Genomic DNA, 12,631 nt, shown 5'->3' with positions numbered 1-12,631 from the left:
CTGTCTGTCCTTATCTGTCCCTCTCTCTAATTCTCTCTCTGTCTCTGTAAAAAAAAAAAAAAAGAATTAGACAATAATTTACTTCTATTGAAAAACAATTTACCTTCACAATAATATCTAGCTTTGAATAAGAATAAAATTTCAAAAAAAGAAAAATATTACTGTATTACCTAAGCAGGTAATGAACATTAAGCACTTTAGAAACTTTAATTAATGACTTTCCTTTTTCAATTAGATTCCTTTAGTAAGCTGGGTGAAACCCTCCCCCACCCCCTACTTCCATGTTCTGGCTTCTAAGAAATGCTAAAACAAATCAGTAAAATTATTTTTATTTATATTGTAGAGGGCTGAATTCTTAATAGCTGTTATCATTATCTTAAGGCTTGTTGCCCCATTGTTTTTTAAAATCAGTTCTATGATAGGATTACCTTACTTACAAGAAGCAAATGGTTTTGAAGTTAAGACCAAAAGGAAACAAACAAAAAATATAATATAAACAAAAAATAAACAATTCATGGTTCATAAGTATTTTGCTGAAAATTCTTCATTCTCATCAAAATATTAGAAAGTCATAGACTCTTAAATAATGAAACCAAACAATTCATTTAGTAGAGAACCCTATACAACAGGTGTTCAATCTATCTGTTAATGCACTGATAATTACAGAATTAGCATATATTGAAGGCTTATATGAACCAGGAATTATGCTAATAAGAACTTAACTATATTATAAACTGTTACATCTCTGTGAGGATTTTTAGTTTTGTTTTTCATAAAATGAGGAAACCATTCTTTGAAATTGTGCCATTATTATCAACTTCAACTAATTCTCACTCCATGTTCCTGTATGTTTATATTTTCCTTGCCTAATACTTTTAGCATTTAGTATATGTGTTGGTTAATTCTCATCTAATTCTGTATCATTTCAACTGAAATATAGGAAGGAAATGTAATTAAGTAATTTTATGTAGACAGTCTCAGATGTTATATGAAATTTCCTGTGCTGCATGCTATTGAATAAACAGAGTAAAAACTCACATCCATTTCAGAAAATGTGAAACAACTCAAGACTTTCAAAATTCAAGATCCCAAAACAGGATGGGGACTGAAATTAAACTAATCCATCTATCCAAAAATACTTTAAGATATTGATAAAGCACTATCTCTCTTCCCACACTGTCTTGACTTTTACCATTTTGCTGATGTTAGCTGCATCTCAATAGGCTTATCCCTCTGTAACATCTTCACAAAAATTTGTGGTAACAATTCTCCATCAACCAAAACTAGAAATAAAGCAAACAAAAAGAATTAAGGAATTCTATAAATCTACGAAGTTTATAAATTAAATCATACATGTGCCACTGAAAGTTCCAGCCTACCATTTACCAGGGTCATCGATACCTGGGGGTTTTCAAAAGCTAAAACTGAGAAGCATTTCAGTGCCTGCATTCGAACCTGTAAAAAATTAAATGAACAAATTTATTTAAAGTTTGTAGATATAAATTTGAATGTCTTAGAAATAATGTCTGAAAAAATAACTTAAATCTGCTAAAGAACTAAAGAAAGGACTTAAGGGAATAGAAAAAGATCTGTATATCTGAAGAGTGCAGTGAGTTAAAATTAATTGTAAAAGAATAAAATTAATTATGAAGTAAAGGAAAAGCTAAAACAGCAAAGTAGAAATAATATCTAACTAGATAAATCCCTAATCAACTTTAAAAAAAACTATAAAAATACAATATTGGTAAGGCAAAGGGAACTTAATAAAAATTATCAACTGCCTTTCAAGTCGGACATTTCTTCCCAAACTACAAAAAATAGACACCTGGGGGGGGGGGGGGAATAGTCGTACTTCTATATGGGATGAGTGAAGGTGGGAAAAGAGGAAACAAAGTTACAATAAAAGTTTGAAAAGGATTAAACTAATTTAACTCTTAAAACACCTATAAATTGTGTTACTATTCCTTAATACTAGTCTGGGATGACACCACCGGCCCAAAGTCTTGACCACATACAACGTATTTTTACAGTTGTAGGAGACCCTATGGGAGCTGTTATTCAGTTTTTCTGTTGTTTTCACAAATGATCTAATCCTTATTTGCAAGCCTGAGTCCACATTTCAGGTTCTTATGTGTGGAACCTGGGACTGGCAGAATGCGTAGTTGAGGTATGAAGAAACACTTGGGCAATACTTCTAACCCTGTGACCTCTTCACCAAGAGTCAATTTAGGGCATCTGAGGTAGGAAAACATACTAATATCAGCAGGCTGCAATAAAGCTAAGGACCAAAAGAGCAGGCTAGGGTCAGCACATGTGGATGGGAGACTAAATGACAGCTTCTCTGCTCTTCAGGGAACTCTGGTACACTCAGCTCTAATGTGACACAATAAGGACAATGTTCCAATCTTTGCTAATAATTTGCTGGTTGAACAACAAAAAAATGTCCAAAGTCTTAGCTAAATGCCTGATAAATACATCATGATGACACTTATATAGAAAAGACAATAAAGAAAATTTAATTAACAAATCTGAAAACTCTTAACGTTTTAACTCAAAATATACTGCTCACAAAAATTAGGGAGTATTTCAAAATGAATACGAAGCGATAACGTATCCCCAATTTTTGTGAGCAGTGTACACAACAGAATATATTTTAAATGTTGACGTATATGTGGGTATATGCTGTAAGTCTGAGTCACTGTGGCTAACTAAGGCTCTCAAATATGAAATCCAAAGTCTTTCCTGATACAGCAAGCCAGTGCTCCCACAGACTTCAAGGCATTAGCTTTGGCATGGACATCTAATTGGAAGAGATTATTAATGATCACAAGTGAAAATCAATAGCAATTATGCCACAACCATATCCTGAAAAAAATGGAAAGGCAAGGGCAGTTTTTTTTAAAAAACAACAACAACAAATTCTGTAAGTGATACAATACTCCATAACATTTTACTGATAAAATACTACTCTTGATCATAATAGCTATCAAAAGAGCAATAAAATATGTGGGTCTCTCTCTATAGCAAGATTCTAGAAGTCAAAATAGAGTATAAAAATCTGGACATAATTTTGAACATCTTACTTTGTAAGATACTGAGGTTAGTAGGTGAGCAATATTCTGAACTGCACCATGGTTAAATAAAATTGTTTGATGATCTGGACCCTACAAGAAAAGAGAATATAGTAATACATTAAAAAGAGCAATGATTCATTTCAATAAAACATTTACTTAAAGGTAGAAAACCACACTCAATACAATGCAGAATTCTCAGTTACCTTTCTCTTGTATAACTCATCCTCTAAAAAGCAGAGTGGATACTATTTTTAGTCCTGCAAGGGACTGCCATATCCTACCTCACTCCAGTTCTATACAATTACTGCCTCCCTACCTCCCCCAATAAGGAAGAGGCACAGAAGCTAACCTGGCACAGGCCCTTTGCAATTCTTAAATAGACATCATCACAGTAGCAGAACCACTATGAATTCTGTATTTCATGGGCACACTCTCACCCTATGCCCACAGGAGAGAAACAGTGTTGTCATTCTTATAACTTAAGACTGGTGAACTAGTGAGGAGATCTCTAAAATTAAATATATAATTGCAAGAAGAACTGGAGCAGAACTAACTAATCTCCACCCACAGGAAGTGTGAATAATGGATGGTGGGAAACACAACACTCCACAACTGAGATGTGAATAAGGTGTTTAGTTTGTTTTATCTCATTTTTCTTCTTAAATTTACTACTTCTTAGAATAGAAAAATGAAGAAATAGGAAAATTCAGGTATTTTATTTTTCATCAACCATTTTCTACTAATCAATTTACTTGAGATCTTTAAAGTAGCAGAAGCTAAGATATTAATGCAAGGCTTCGAATTTGCCACAGTTTTTGTTCATTATTTTTATGTCCCACCCACGCACCCACCTACCCATTCAAACAATGAAAAGTCAATTAAAGCCAAGGCAGGGTAGTATGTCATGCTTATAGTTATGCAGAAGAGGAAAACAGCACTGAACGGTAGACTACCTGTCTGGGTTTGCCACAGGAAACCCAATACTAGTCTAGAGAAAAGCTCTTGGACCAATTTCTCCAACCCATTGTTTAGCCAAGTAACAACTACCTTACAGGTGCTCATTCCTTCTTGGACCAAAATATCTATCATTTGAAGAGGGGAGATTAGCATACATACTTCTGAATAACAAAACAGCCATATTCTATTTTATAGGTAATAATTCCCTAAACATTTTATATACTACTAAAAGGGTCCCTATAAAAAAAACAAAAAAAATTTCAGTAATTTCTCTTTTAATTTCTGTACATTTCCTAACTCCTAATTTCTTATTTTTAATCACTATATGATATTCCAGTTTACTCAAACAAACCCTAATTACTTATTTTAGGTAGTTTCTAATGTCTCACTAATATAAATAATGTTTTGTTAAATTTTATTAAAGCTGCATCTCAGTGAAAATCCTTGAGGAATGAGGATAAATTCCCAGAGCACAACTGCTTGATATATGTATCACTATGTATTCCTCCAGAATAGTGCAAACTTGCCCTTGTAACTTAAAATACTGTCATTCTCAGGACACAGGCTGATAGTATGCTGTCTTCCTACCTCATTCTTATCCATACACCCACAATCATAATCAGAGGTACTACTCTTTATTTGCTATGTGCTGGGCACTGTTCTGAATGCTTTACTTGAATTATCTCATTTGAAACACAGGAGTCTCTGGTTAATTCATTATAAAGATAATGGTGGAGACTCTACTGGGGGAGCCAAGAAAAAGAAGGGTCCCCTAAGAATCTGAGCCATTGTTTCCTTACCTAGTAATAAGTAAATAACTAGAATAAATTGTGAAGATCAGCCTAAAATAGCCTTGGCTGACACATCAGCATACTAAGATTTTTTTGCCTTTCTTATAAATTTTAACATCCCAATTTAAATACTGGCAGTGCTTAGCAGAATAGCTAAGTAGCAGGGTGCTGCCTCCACCCCTTGTACCTCACTGTCTTTCTACCACTGCATTCAGCCAATCCGTTCCCCTGCTTTGAGGTAACTAACAGATTTTTTTAATATCTGGCAAGACATTTTATATGTATAAATATATAAATGAATACATAAGTATATTCTTTCCCATTTTATGTATGTTTATTTATACTATATATAGTACTATATATACTATAAATATATATTTAATATATAGAATTATACATATATAATATACTGTTTAAGTATAAATTTTACATTATATATATAGTCTTAAACCTTTTGTTTCTTTTATAATCTATCTCAAAAATCACTCATATCAGTACATAAAGAGCTTTCTTCTTTCTTTTCATGGCCTTATTCCATTGGATAAATGCCCCATACTTTAACTAGTACTCTATAGTTAGACATGTATCTATTACAAACATCACTTCAATGATTATCCAGATGCAAGTATCTTTTTTTCTTCCCCCCTAAGAGCTGGATCATCTATGGAATATCTTTACTGGTGGAGTTACATTTATAAATGATGGCAAGATCAAGTGCAATACAATTCTCTAAATAAACTGTTTCCCACCGTTAACAAGATAAATCGTAATGCCCTCATGATCTTAAACTCCAAAAGACAGGTCTCAGAAATTTGTGTAACTACTTAAGAAATGACAATAGTTTAGAAGTTAGAGCTCTAATTAATATTATACTAGCCTTTTTTGCTCCTTAATAAATCAGGGAGAAAAAATTTCAAAGATATAATTATGATTAGCCTATAATACAAATACTTTTTGTAATCTCTTTTTCTGTTTTCTTTCTCCAAAGTATGTAAATTTATTTAATACAACCCGGTATATGCATATTTGTGAATGAGTCTTAAAATTCCGTTATAAATCTTATATGTAAACTTAACAACATGAAAATAAAAGGTTTTTATAATTAATGACAATAGAAATCATCATATTGTTAGTGTCTCAGTAGAGAAATTAATATTGTATTTTAGGCTATTTCTATTGTCATTGGGTTTATAAATACTACAATGTTTCCCAAGGTCTGGTTAGATCTCAGAATACTTGAATTTGGTCATTTACTTACTATGGCAAACGCTCAACACTCATTATCAGGCTAAGAGAAAGCTGAGTTAAGATGAATTTCCCTACTATCTTCAATTCTATTAATGGCATGAGGGTGCCTGCAAACTCTTGCTCAGCGTAAGTTTCTCTCCAGCACAAGAACTAGTGATTTAATGGTACTGTATTCCTTTATCCATAATTTCAATTAAAACAACACTGAGAAGTTTCAGATGAGCAAGCCTAAAAGTGGTGCAAGTTTCTAATGAATAATTCTAAAAATGATTTGAGTAACTTCAGGAATGGGATTATTTAAACTTCTCATAATTTAACAAAATTTGACATGTAGTAGTTATATGTGTCCAGGCCCAATTTTCAGTGTCCTTTTGGGACTGCTGTCGTTATAACTAGTACATGCAGTTCTCGACCACTCAGGTATAGATGCTCAAAGATTTTTAATGATGCAGAGTCTGGAGTATCTTTTTCTATCTACCAGGCTGACTACAAGCATCATTTCATTGTTGGAAGATTCTAGACCCTGTTAGTTTAGCTCATTCTCAGTAAATGAATTGCAACAAAAGTGCTGCTTTTTCTCGAAGCATTTCTTTGCCCAACTCAAAAGATTAAGGGATCACCTGACATCCCTGGTCCTATGAGTCAGCTTACACACTGTCAGAGCAATCTGGGAAAAGAAACTGCAAAGAGTTTTGACAAAAATCTTAAATTCTAAATGTTTTAATAAAATTAAGTAGGCTGTGATATTCCTCTAGGATTTGGGAAGAGATTTAAACATTTAAATTATAATCGATAGTTTTTCAGGAACCAAATTATTTAATTTTCATTTATTTGGGAAAATGTTGTAAACTGTGATCTTGCTCATTTAGTATGTAGCTGTTCACTTCCCTTTCTCTTCTTTCCTAGTTTGCCAAACTTTCCAATTTGTATTTCTATTATAAATGACAAGTGAGCATGTTGTCCTGAAAAACTTATAGAATCGTCAGATGATAAACAATTACTCAGTAAGAAGTTATCAAATATGTAAAAACTATGAAAGATCTCAAATAATCACCCACTGTTATTAAAAGAGTACGCTCAATGTGTAAACTATGAAGCAAAATAAGTAGCACTTTATAGTACTCTTCAGGTTTGGTTCAGGTTAACTTATAATAGAAATTTCTCTCAACAAAGAACAGAAGAATCTCTCATTTCTGCTTGTCTGAGATCACTTAAAATATAATTTCCAACAATGTGCAAACTGAATGGGGAAACAGTGATGATCGTCCACTGCTGGTAGCAGTAGAAAATGGTACAAACTCTATACAAGATAATATGTGGTAAAGTTATGTTACAATGCACAAAATGCACACACTATTTGATCCAGCAATTCCATTTCTTATAAGGTATCTTACATACAAGGTATTTATTTAAAATAATATAAGATAGCAAACAAGCTAAATGTCCAACAATAGAGGACTGGGTAAATAAATTACTGTACATTATACAGTAAAATACTATATGGCCGTTTATAAAAATAAGAATGAAGGGGCTCCTTATGTACTGATATGGAATAGTCTTCGAAATGTGTTAAGTGTAAAACACAAGGTGCAGAGAAAGTGAATATGGTATACTTTCTTTTATGTCAAAAAAAAGAGGCAGGGGATATGTGCATAGATCTGCTTATATGTATAGATTATCTCTGGGAGGATACACAAAGAAGGCACATCTCCTGAGGGCATATAAGACTTTACATTACAGAACATATTTACTCTGGTTCTTACTTTACAGCAGTGTGAGAAGATCTGACAGATGTACTCCTGGGTGTAGCGGGACCTGCTAAGCAGTGCCATGAGGTGTGGTATCACCGTAGCATCCTAGAGTTGAAGGGAAGGAGAGCACATCAACAAGGAGCTTAGGCACTGCAGAGTACCTCTAACAAACTATTTCCACGAGCAGGTTCTGATACAAGCCTCTTATCTTAATGTAGAAAGTCAAGTCTACTTACGGAACACAATAAAACAAAAGCAACACAGTCATCAAAACTGGGAAAAGGATAAGGAGAAGAGCTTTAATATTCATTCTAGACAATAAAATACAAGAAAATTCTCAATTTCTTTACCATAAACAGCCTACAGTAATGCAAAATCATTTCAGTAACACTTGACAGAAATCTGTTCTGAAACCTAATGTGAGGTAACTGGTAAGATATACAATAATAAATAGCTTATCAAGAGGAATTACTGCATAAAACTTGGCAATTATGATCTCTGAGTTGTTATGGGAGGTATCAGTAATCAGTAAGAATCTCTCATAACGACTACACTTAGCTAATTTCAGTCTCCACAATAGCAGCTTCTCACAGCGTACTCTCTACCTATTGCTGACACTTAGCAACATACAAGATCATACAGAAGATTAGAATCCACCCAACCTGCTGCAGGGCTCTCCAAGAATCTCCTTTTGTTCAGAATGTGAAAGGAATTAAAGTTGGAAGGGATTTGAAATGAACCACAGGTGCAAAGGAACTATGCTCAAGCATCCTTGTCAATGCTGTCATGAGTCCTAGAGCCATGCTTCTCAAGGATGAATGTGTATGCAAATTCCCAGAGGAGATTCTTGTGCAGATTATGACTCTGTAGGTTTGGAGTAGGGCCGAAGATTCTATGTAGCTCCTAAATGTGGCCAATGCTGCTGGTCCATAGACCACACTTTGACAAAAGACAACTGAAGGCAAAGAAGAAAACTAAAAAATCATACTGCTGGAATGAACAAGATTTGGGGTTTTTCTTAGATATAGAGGATATATAAAAACTAACATATATAAACTAAGATATACAGAAACTAAGTAGTAAAAACCAAGGCTGTTGATTGCCTACAAGTAGAATCCTTTTCCCTTGCTTGTTAGTATAACCTTCTATGTCATCACAAGAAGTTTAAAAACAAAATGAAAAACTTAGAAAACCTCAAAGAAAGTCAGGTACTTAATGCATAGAAGGAAAAGGAAGAGAGAAGATGAGGATGTCAACTACCCGTCTATTTTACTGGGCGGCTGGAAGGAAAAGGAAAACAGTGGTTCCACTGGCAGAAGACAGGGATGTGGGCAGCAGCTAAGCTAGATCAGGCAATTGAGAGGAAGATAAAAAAACCTCTACTAGGCCCCTAAAACCATTTCCACCTCCTTCTTTTGCTCCACTGCTCTTAACCCTCAGTTTTCCTGTTACAACAGCCCCTTTCACATTTCTTCACACCTGCCTCCCTTTCTGCCACTTCTGTTACATATCTGCAGTTTACTGTTCAGTAAACAAGCAAAGAATAGTTTTAATTTGCCCAAAGTCACCCAATGGATAAATGGGATTTTAAACTAGATATCCTGCCCTCTGTCTTGAGTTTAGCGCCTGAGCTGCTCCAGCAGCTGGCTCTATACCATTCCTCTCACAAACTGCAGTTAATTACACTGAAACACTACTCTCTGTTATTATCCTATACGACACTTTTCATGGATTCTCTGTTGTCTATCAGGCATAAAATTGAGATGCTTCATAATTTACATGTTCTTTCTGTGAAAGTTATTCAATGTCCCTGGGTCTTAACTTTTCTCATGTAAAAAGTTATGTTAGCATCGACCAAAGTCTTCCAAATTATGTACCATGACTCATTATTGAGTTATAAAATCAGTTTAGAATGTGAGGAGGAAGAAGTTAAAATGGCTGGCTAATACCCAATTCTCCTTTTATTACTGACTGGGCTATTGGTTGAAACCGCTAGGGCAGTGATTTTCGACCTTTTTCATCTCATGGCACACATAAACTAATTACCAAAATTCTGTGGCACACCAAAAATATATATACAATATGTTTTGCCAATCTACAAAAAAGAATAGGTATAATTTTGATTCATTCACATCGGATGACTATTATGTTAGCCGTTGTCATTTTTTATTTGACAGTCTAAGGGAAAAAAGGTCAGTGCCCCTGACTAAATAGTCAGTGTTGCATGTTTTAAAAATTCTTGCAGGCCCTGGCCGGTTGACTCAGTGGTAGAGCGTCGGCCTGGCATGCAGAAGTCCCGGGTTCGATTCCCGGCCAGGGCACACAGGAGAAGCGCCTACCTGCTTCTCCACCCCTCCCACTCTCCTTCCTCTCTGTCTCTCTCTTCCCCTCCTGCAGCCAAGGCTCCATTGGAGCAAAGATGGCCCGGGCACTGGGGATGGCTCCTTGTCCTCTGCCCCAGGCGCTAGAGTGGCTCTGGTCGCAACAGAGCGACGCCCCGGAGGGGCAGAGCATCGCCCCCTGGTGGGCAGAGCGTCGCCCCTGGTGGGCGTGCCGGGTGGAGCCCCGTCGGGCGCATGCGGGAGTCTGTCTGACTGTCTCTCCCCGTTTCCAGCTTCAGAAAAATACAAAAAAAAAAATAAAAAAAAATTCTTGCAGCACACTGGTTGAAAATCGTTGTTCTAGGGTAAAGAAGGCTAATGGCTGGTTTAACCTCCTTGAAAACAAGAACAATAGGACCTTAGGAAAACAGGCTGATATTTACTAGCAGAAGAGTTCTGTGGAATGCTTTGAGAAGAATGTAACCTAACCAATTTAGGACTGCTTACGTATGATACTAGTGGTTCTTAGAGTGGTCCAAGGACCAGCAGCATCTAAATTACTTGGAAACTTGCTAGAAATGCATATTCTCAGGCCCTACTCCAGACTCACTGAATCAGAAACTCTAGAGTTAAGGTCCAGCAATCTGGGTTTAACAAGCCCTCCAGGCAATTCTGGCACATGCTCAAATTTGAGAATCACTGTAGTAAAGAATTTAAAGATTCATGAGGTGAGGCTCCCTGAAGAATGTCACACAAATCCCTGAGGTATAAAATGGAGATGTTTCATTTTAGAGCTGCCCTGCTGGTTTGAGATGACTCACAAATGTCTCTTACAATACTTTTGTATCACTAGCAGCCAGAGGAACATGTAGCTGATGAAGGAGCCAGGTGACACAGCCCCTCTCCCCGACTGTTTTGCCTATGCCTCTTGATTGCTTGTTCTTGAAATATTTGTAAAGCATGATTCTGGGCAAGATCTCGGATTCATATGTGTACCACATTGACATTCTATTTCTTTGTGTTAGCTCAGAGAATCCCAATCAGCATTTTTTTAAAATAAAAAATGATATAATAGATACCAGAGGACATCCCATTTATGGAATTGTTTTGTGAAGACAGCCTGAAGATTCTCTCTTATTCTCTCTCTCCCACACACACAAATCCACATATATGCAGTGTAGCAATGGAAAATATATTTTAAAAAATTGTTGTTGTTTTTTTTGCATTTTTCTGAAGCTGGAAACAGGGAGAGACAGTCAGACAGACTCCCGCATGCGCCCGACCGGGATCCACCCGGCACGCCCACCAGGGGGCGACGCTCTGCCCACCAGGGGGCGATGCTCTGCCCATCCTGGGCGTCGCCATGTTGCGACTAGAGCTACTCCAGCGCCTGAGGCAGAGGCCACAGAGCCATCCCCAGCGCCCGGGCCATCTTTGCTCCAATGGAGCCTCGGCTGCGGGAGGGGAAGAGAGAGACAGAGAGGAAGGCGCGGCGGAGGGGTGGAGAAGCAAATGGGCGCTTCTCCTGTGTGCCCTGGCCGGGAATCGAACCCGGGTCCTCCGCATGCTAGGCCGACGCTCTACCGCTGAGCCAACCGGCCAGGGCAAAAAATTGTTTTAAATTAATGATTTTTGCCCTGGCCAGCTGACTCAGTGGTAGAGTGCTGACTCGGCATATGAATGTCCCAGGTTCGATTTCCGATCAGGGCACACAGGAGAAGTGACTATCTGCTCTCCACCCCTCCCTCTCCCTTTCTTTCTTTTTTTGTCTCTCTCTCTCTCTCTTCTCCTCCCACAGCTATGGCTCAACTGGCTCGAGCGACTTGGCCCTGAGCGCTGAGGATGGCTCCATTGCCTCCACCTAAGGCGCTAAAAAAAATGGCTTGGCTGCTGCGCAGCGGAGTGGCAGCCTCAGAAGGGCAGAACATCACCCCCTGGTGGGCTTGCTGGGTGGATCCCAGTCTGGGTGCATACGAGAGTCTTTCTGCCTCCCCTACTTTCACACACACACAAAAAAAGTTATTGATTTTATAGAAAAAGGAAGCGAGAGGAGGAGAAGGGAGGGAGGGTAGGGAGGAGAGAGAGAGAGAGAGATCCATTTGTTGTTCCACTTATCTATGCATTCACTAGATGATTCTTTTAATGTGCCTTGATCAGGGATCAAACCCTCAGCCTTGATATACTGAGACGATACTGTAACCAACTGAGCTGCCTTGCCAGGGCTGGATAATATATTTCTTACTGTGGATTGTAGATAAGAGTATTTGAAAAATATTGGCCTGGATAATTTTCATTAAGAAGGTCCTATGTAATCAACAGATAGTAACACCCCTTGATAATCCCTGAGGTTTGTGAAAATTATATCTTTTCTGATTCTAGCCTAGCAAGTAAGCCTCTTGCAAGCTGATTGTACTTCACCTTTCTTCACATATTTTTCTTTCTTTTTTCTTTTTGGAGAGAGAGACAGGTTGGGAGAGAGGAGAGAAGCC

At 37.1% G+C, this 12,631-nt stretch overlaps 1 protein-coding gene across 5 annotated transcripts in view; it reads right to left on the bottom strand.

The window, feature by feature from the left end:
* The window catches only part of ARMC8 (armadillo repeat containing 8), a 118,603-nt gene that overhangs the window by 56,319 nt on the left and 49,653 nt on the right, over positions 1-12,631 (bottom strand). For all 5 annotated transcript variants that reach the window (XM_066350309.1, XM_066350310.1, XM_066350306.1 and 2 more), the window contains 4 exons: positions 7,834-7,926; positions 3,084-3,164; positions 1,380-1,455; positions 1,193-1,283 (listed from right to left, as the gene is read on the bottom strand). In XM_066350309.1, the coding sequence (XP_066206406.1) occupies positions 1,193-1,283; positions 1,380-1,455; positions 3,084-3,164; positions 7,834-7,926 (341 nt within the window). The remainder of the gene's footprint in view (positions 1-1,192; positions 1,284-1,379; positions 1,456-3,083; positions 3,165-7,833; positions 7,927-12,631) is intronic.

This window comes from Saccopteryx leptura, chromosome 10 (assembly GCF_036850995.1).
Source record: "Saccopteryx leptura isolate mSacLep1 chromosome 10, mSacLep1_pri_phased_curated, whole genome shotgun sequence".
Classification (NCBI taxonomy): domain Eukaryota; kingdom Metazoa; phylum Chordata; class Mammalia; order Chiroptera; family Emballonuridae; genus Saccopteryx; species Saccopteryx leptura.
The sequence above is the reverse complement of the archived record's forward strand: the minus strand, read 5'-3'. Positions and strand labels throughout refer to the sequence as shown.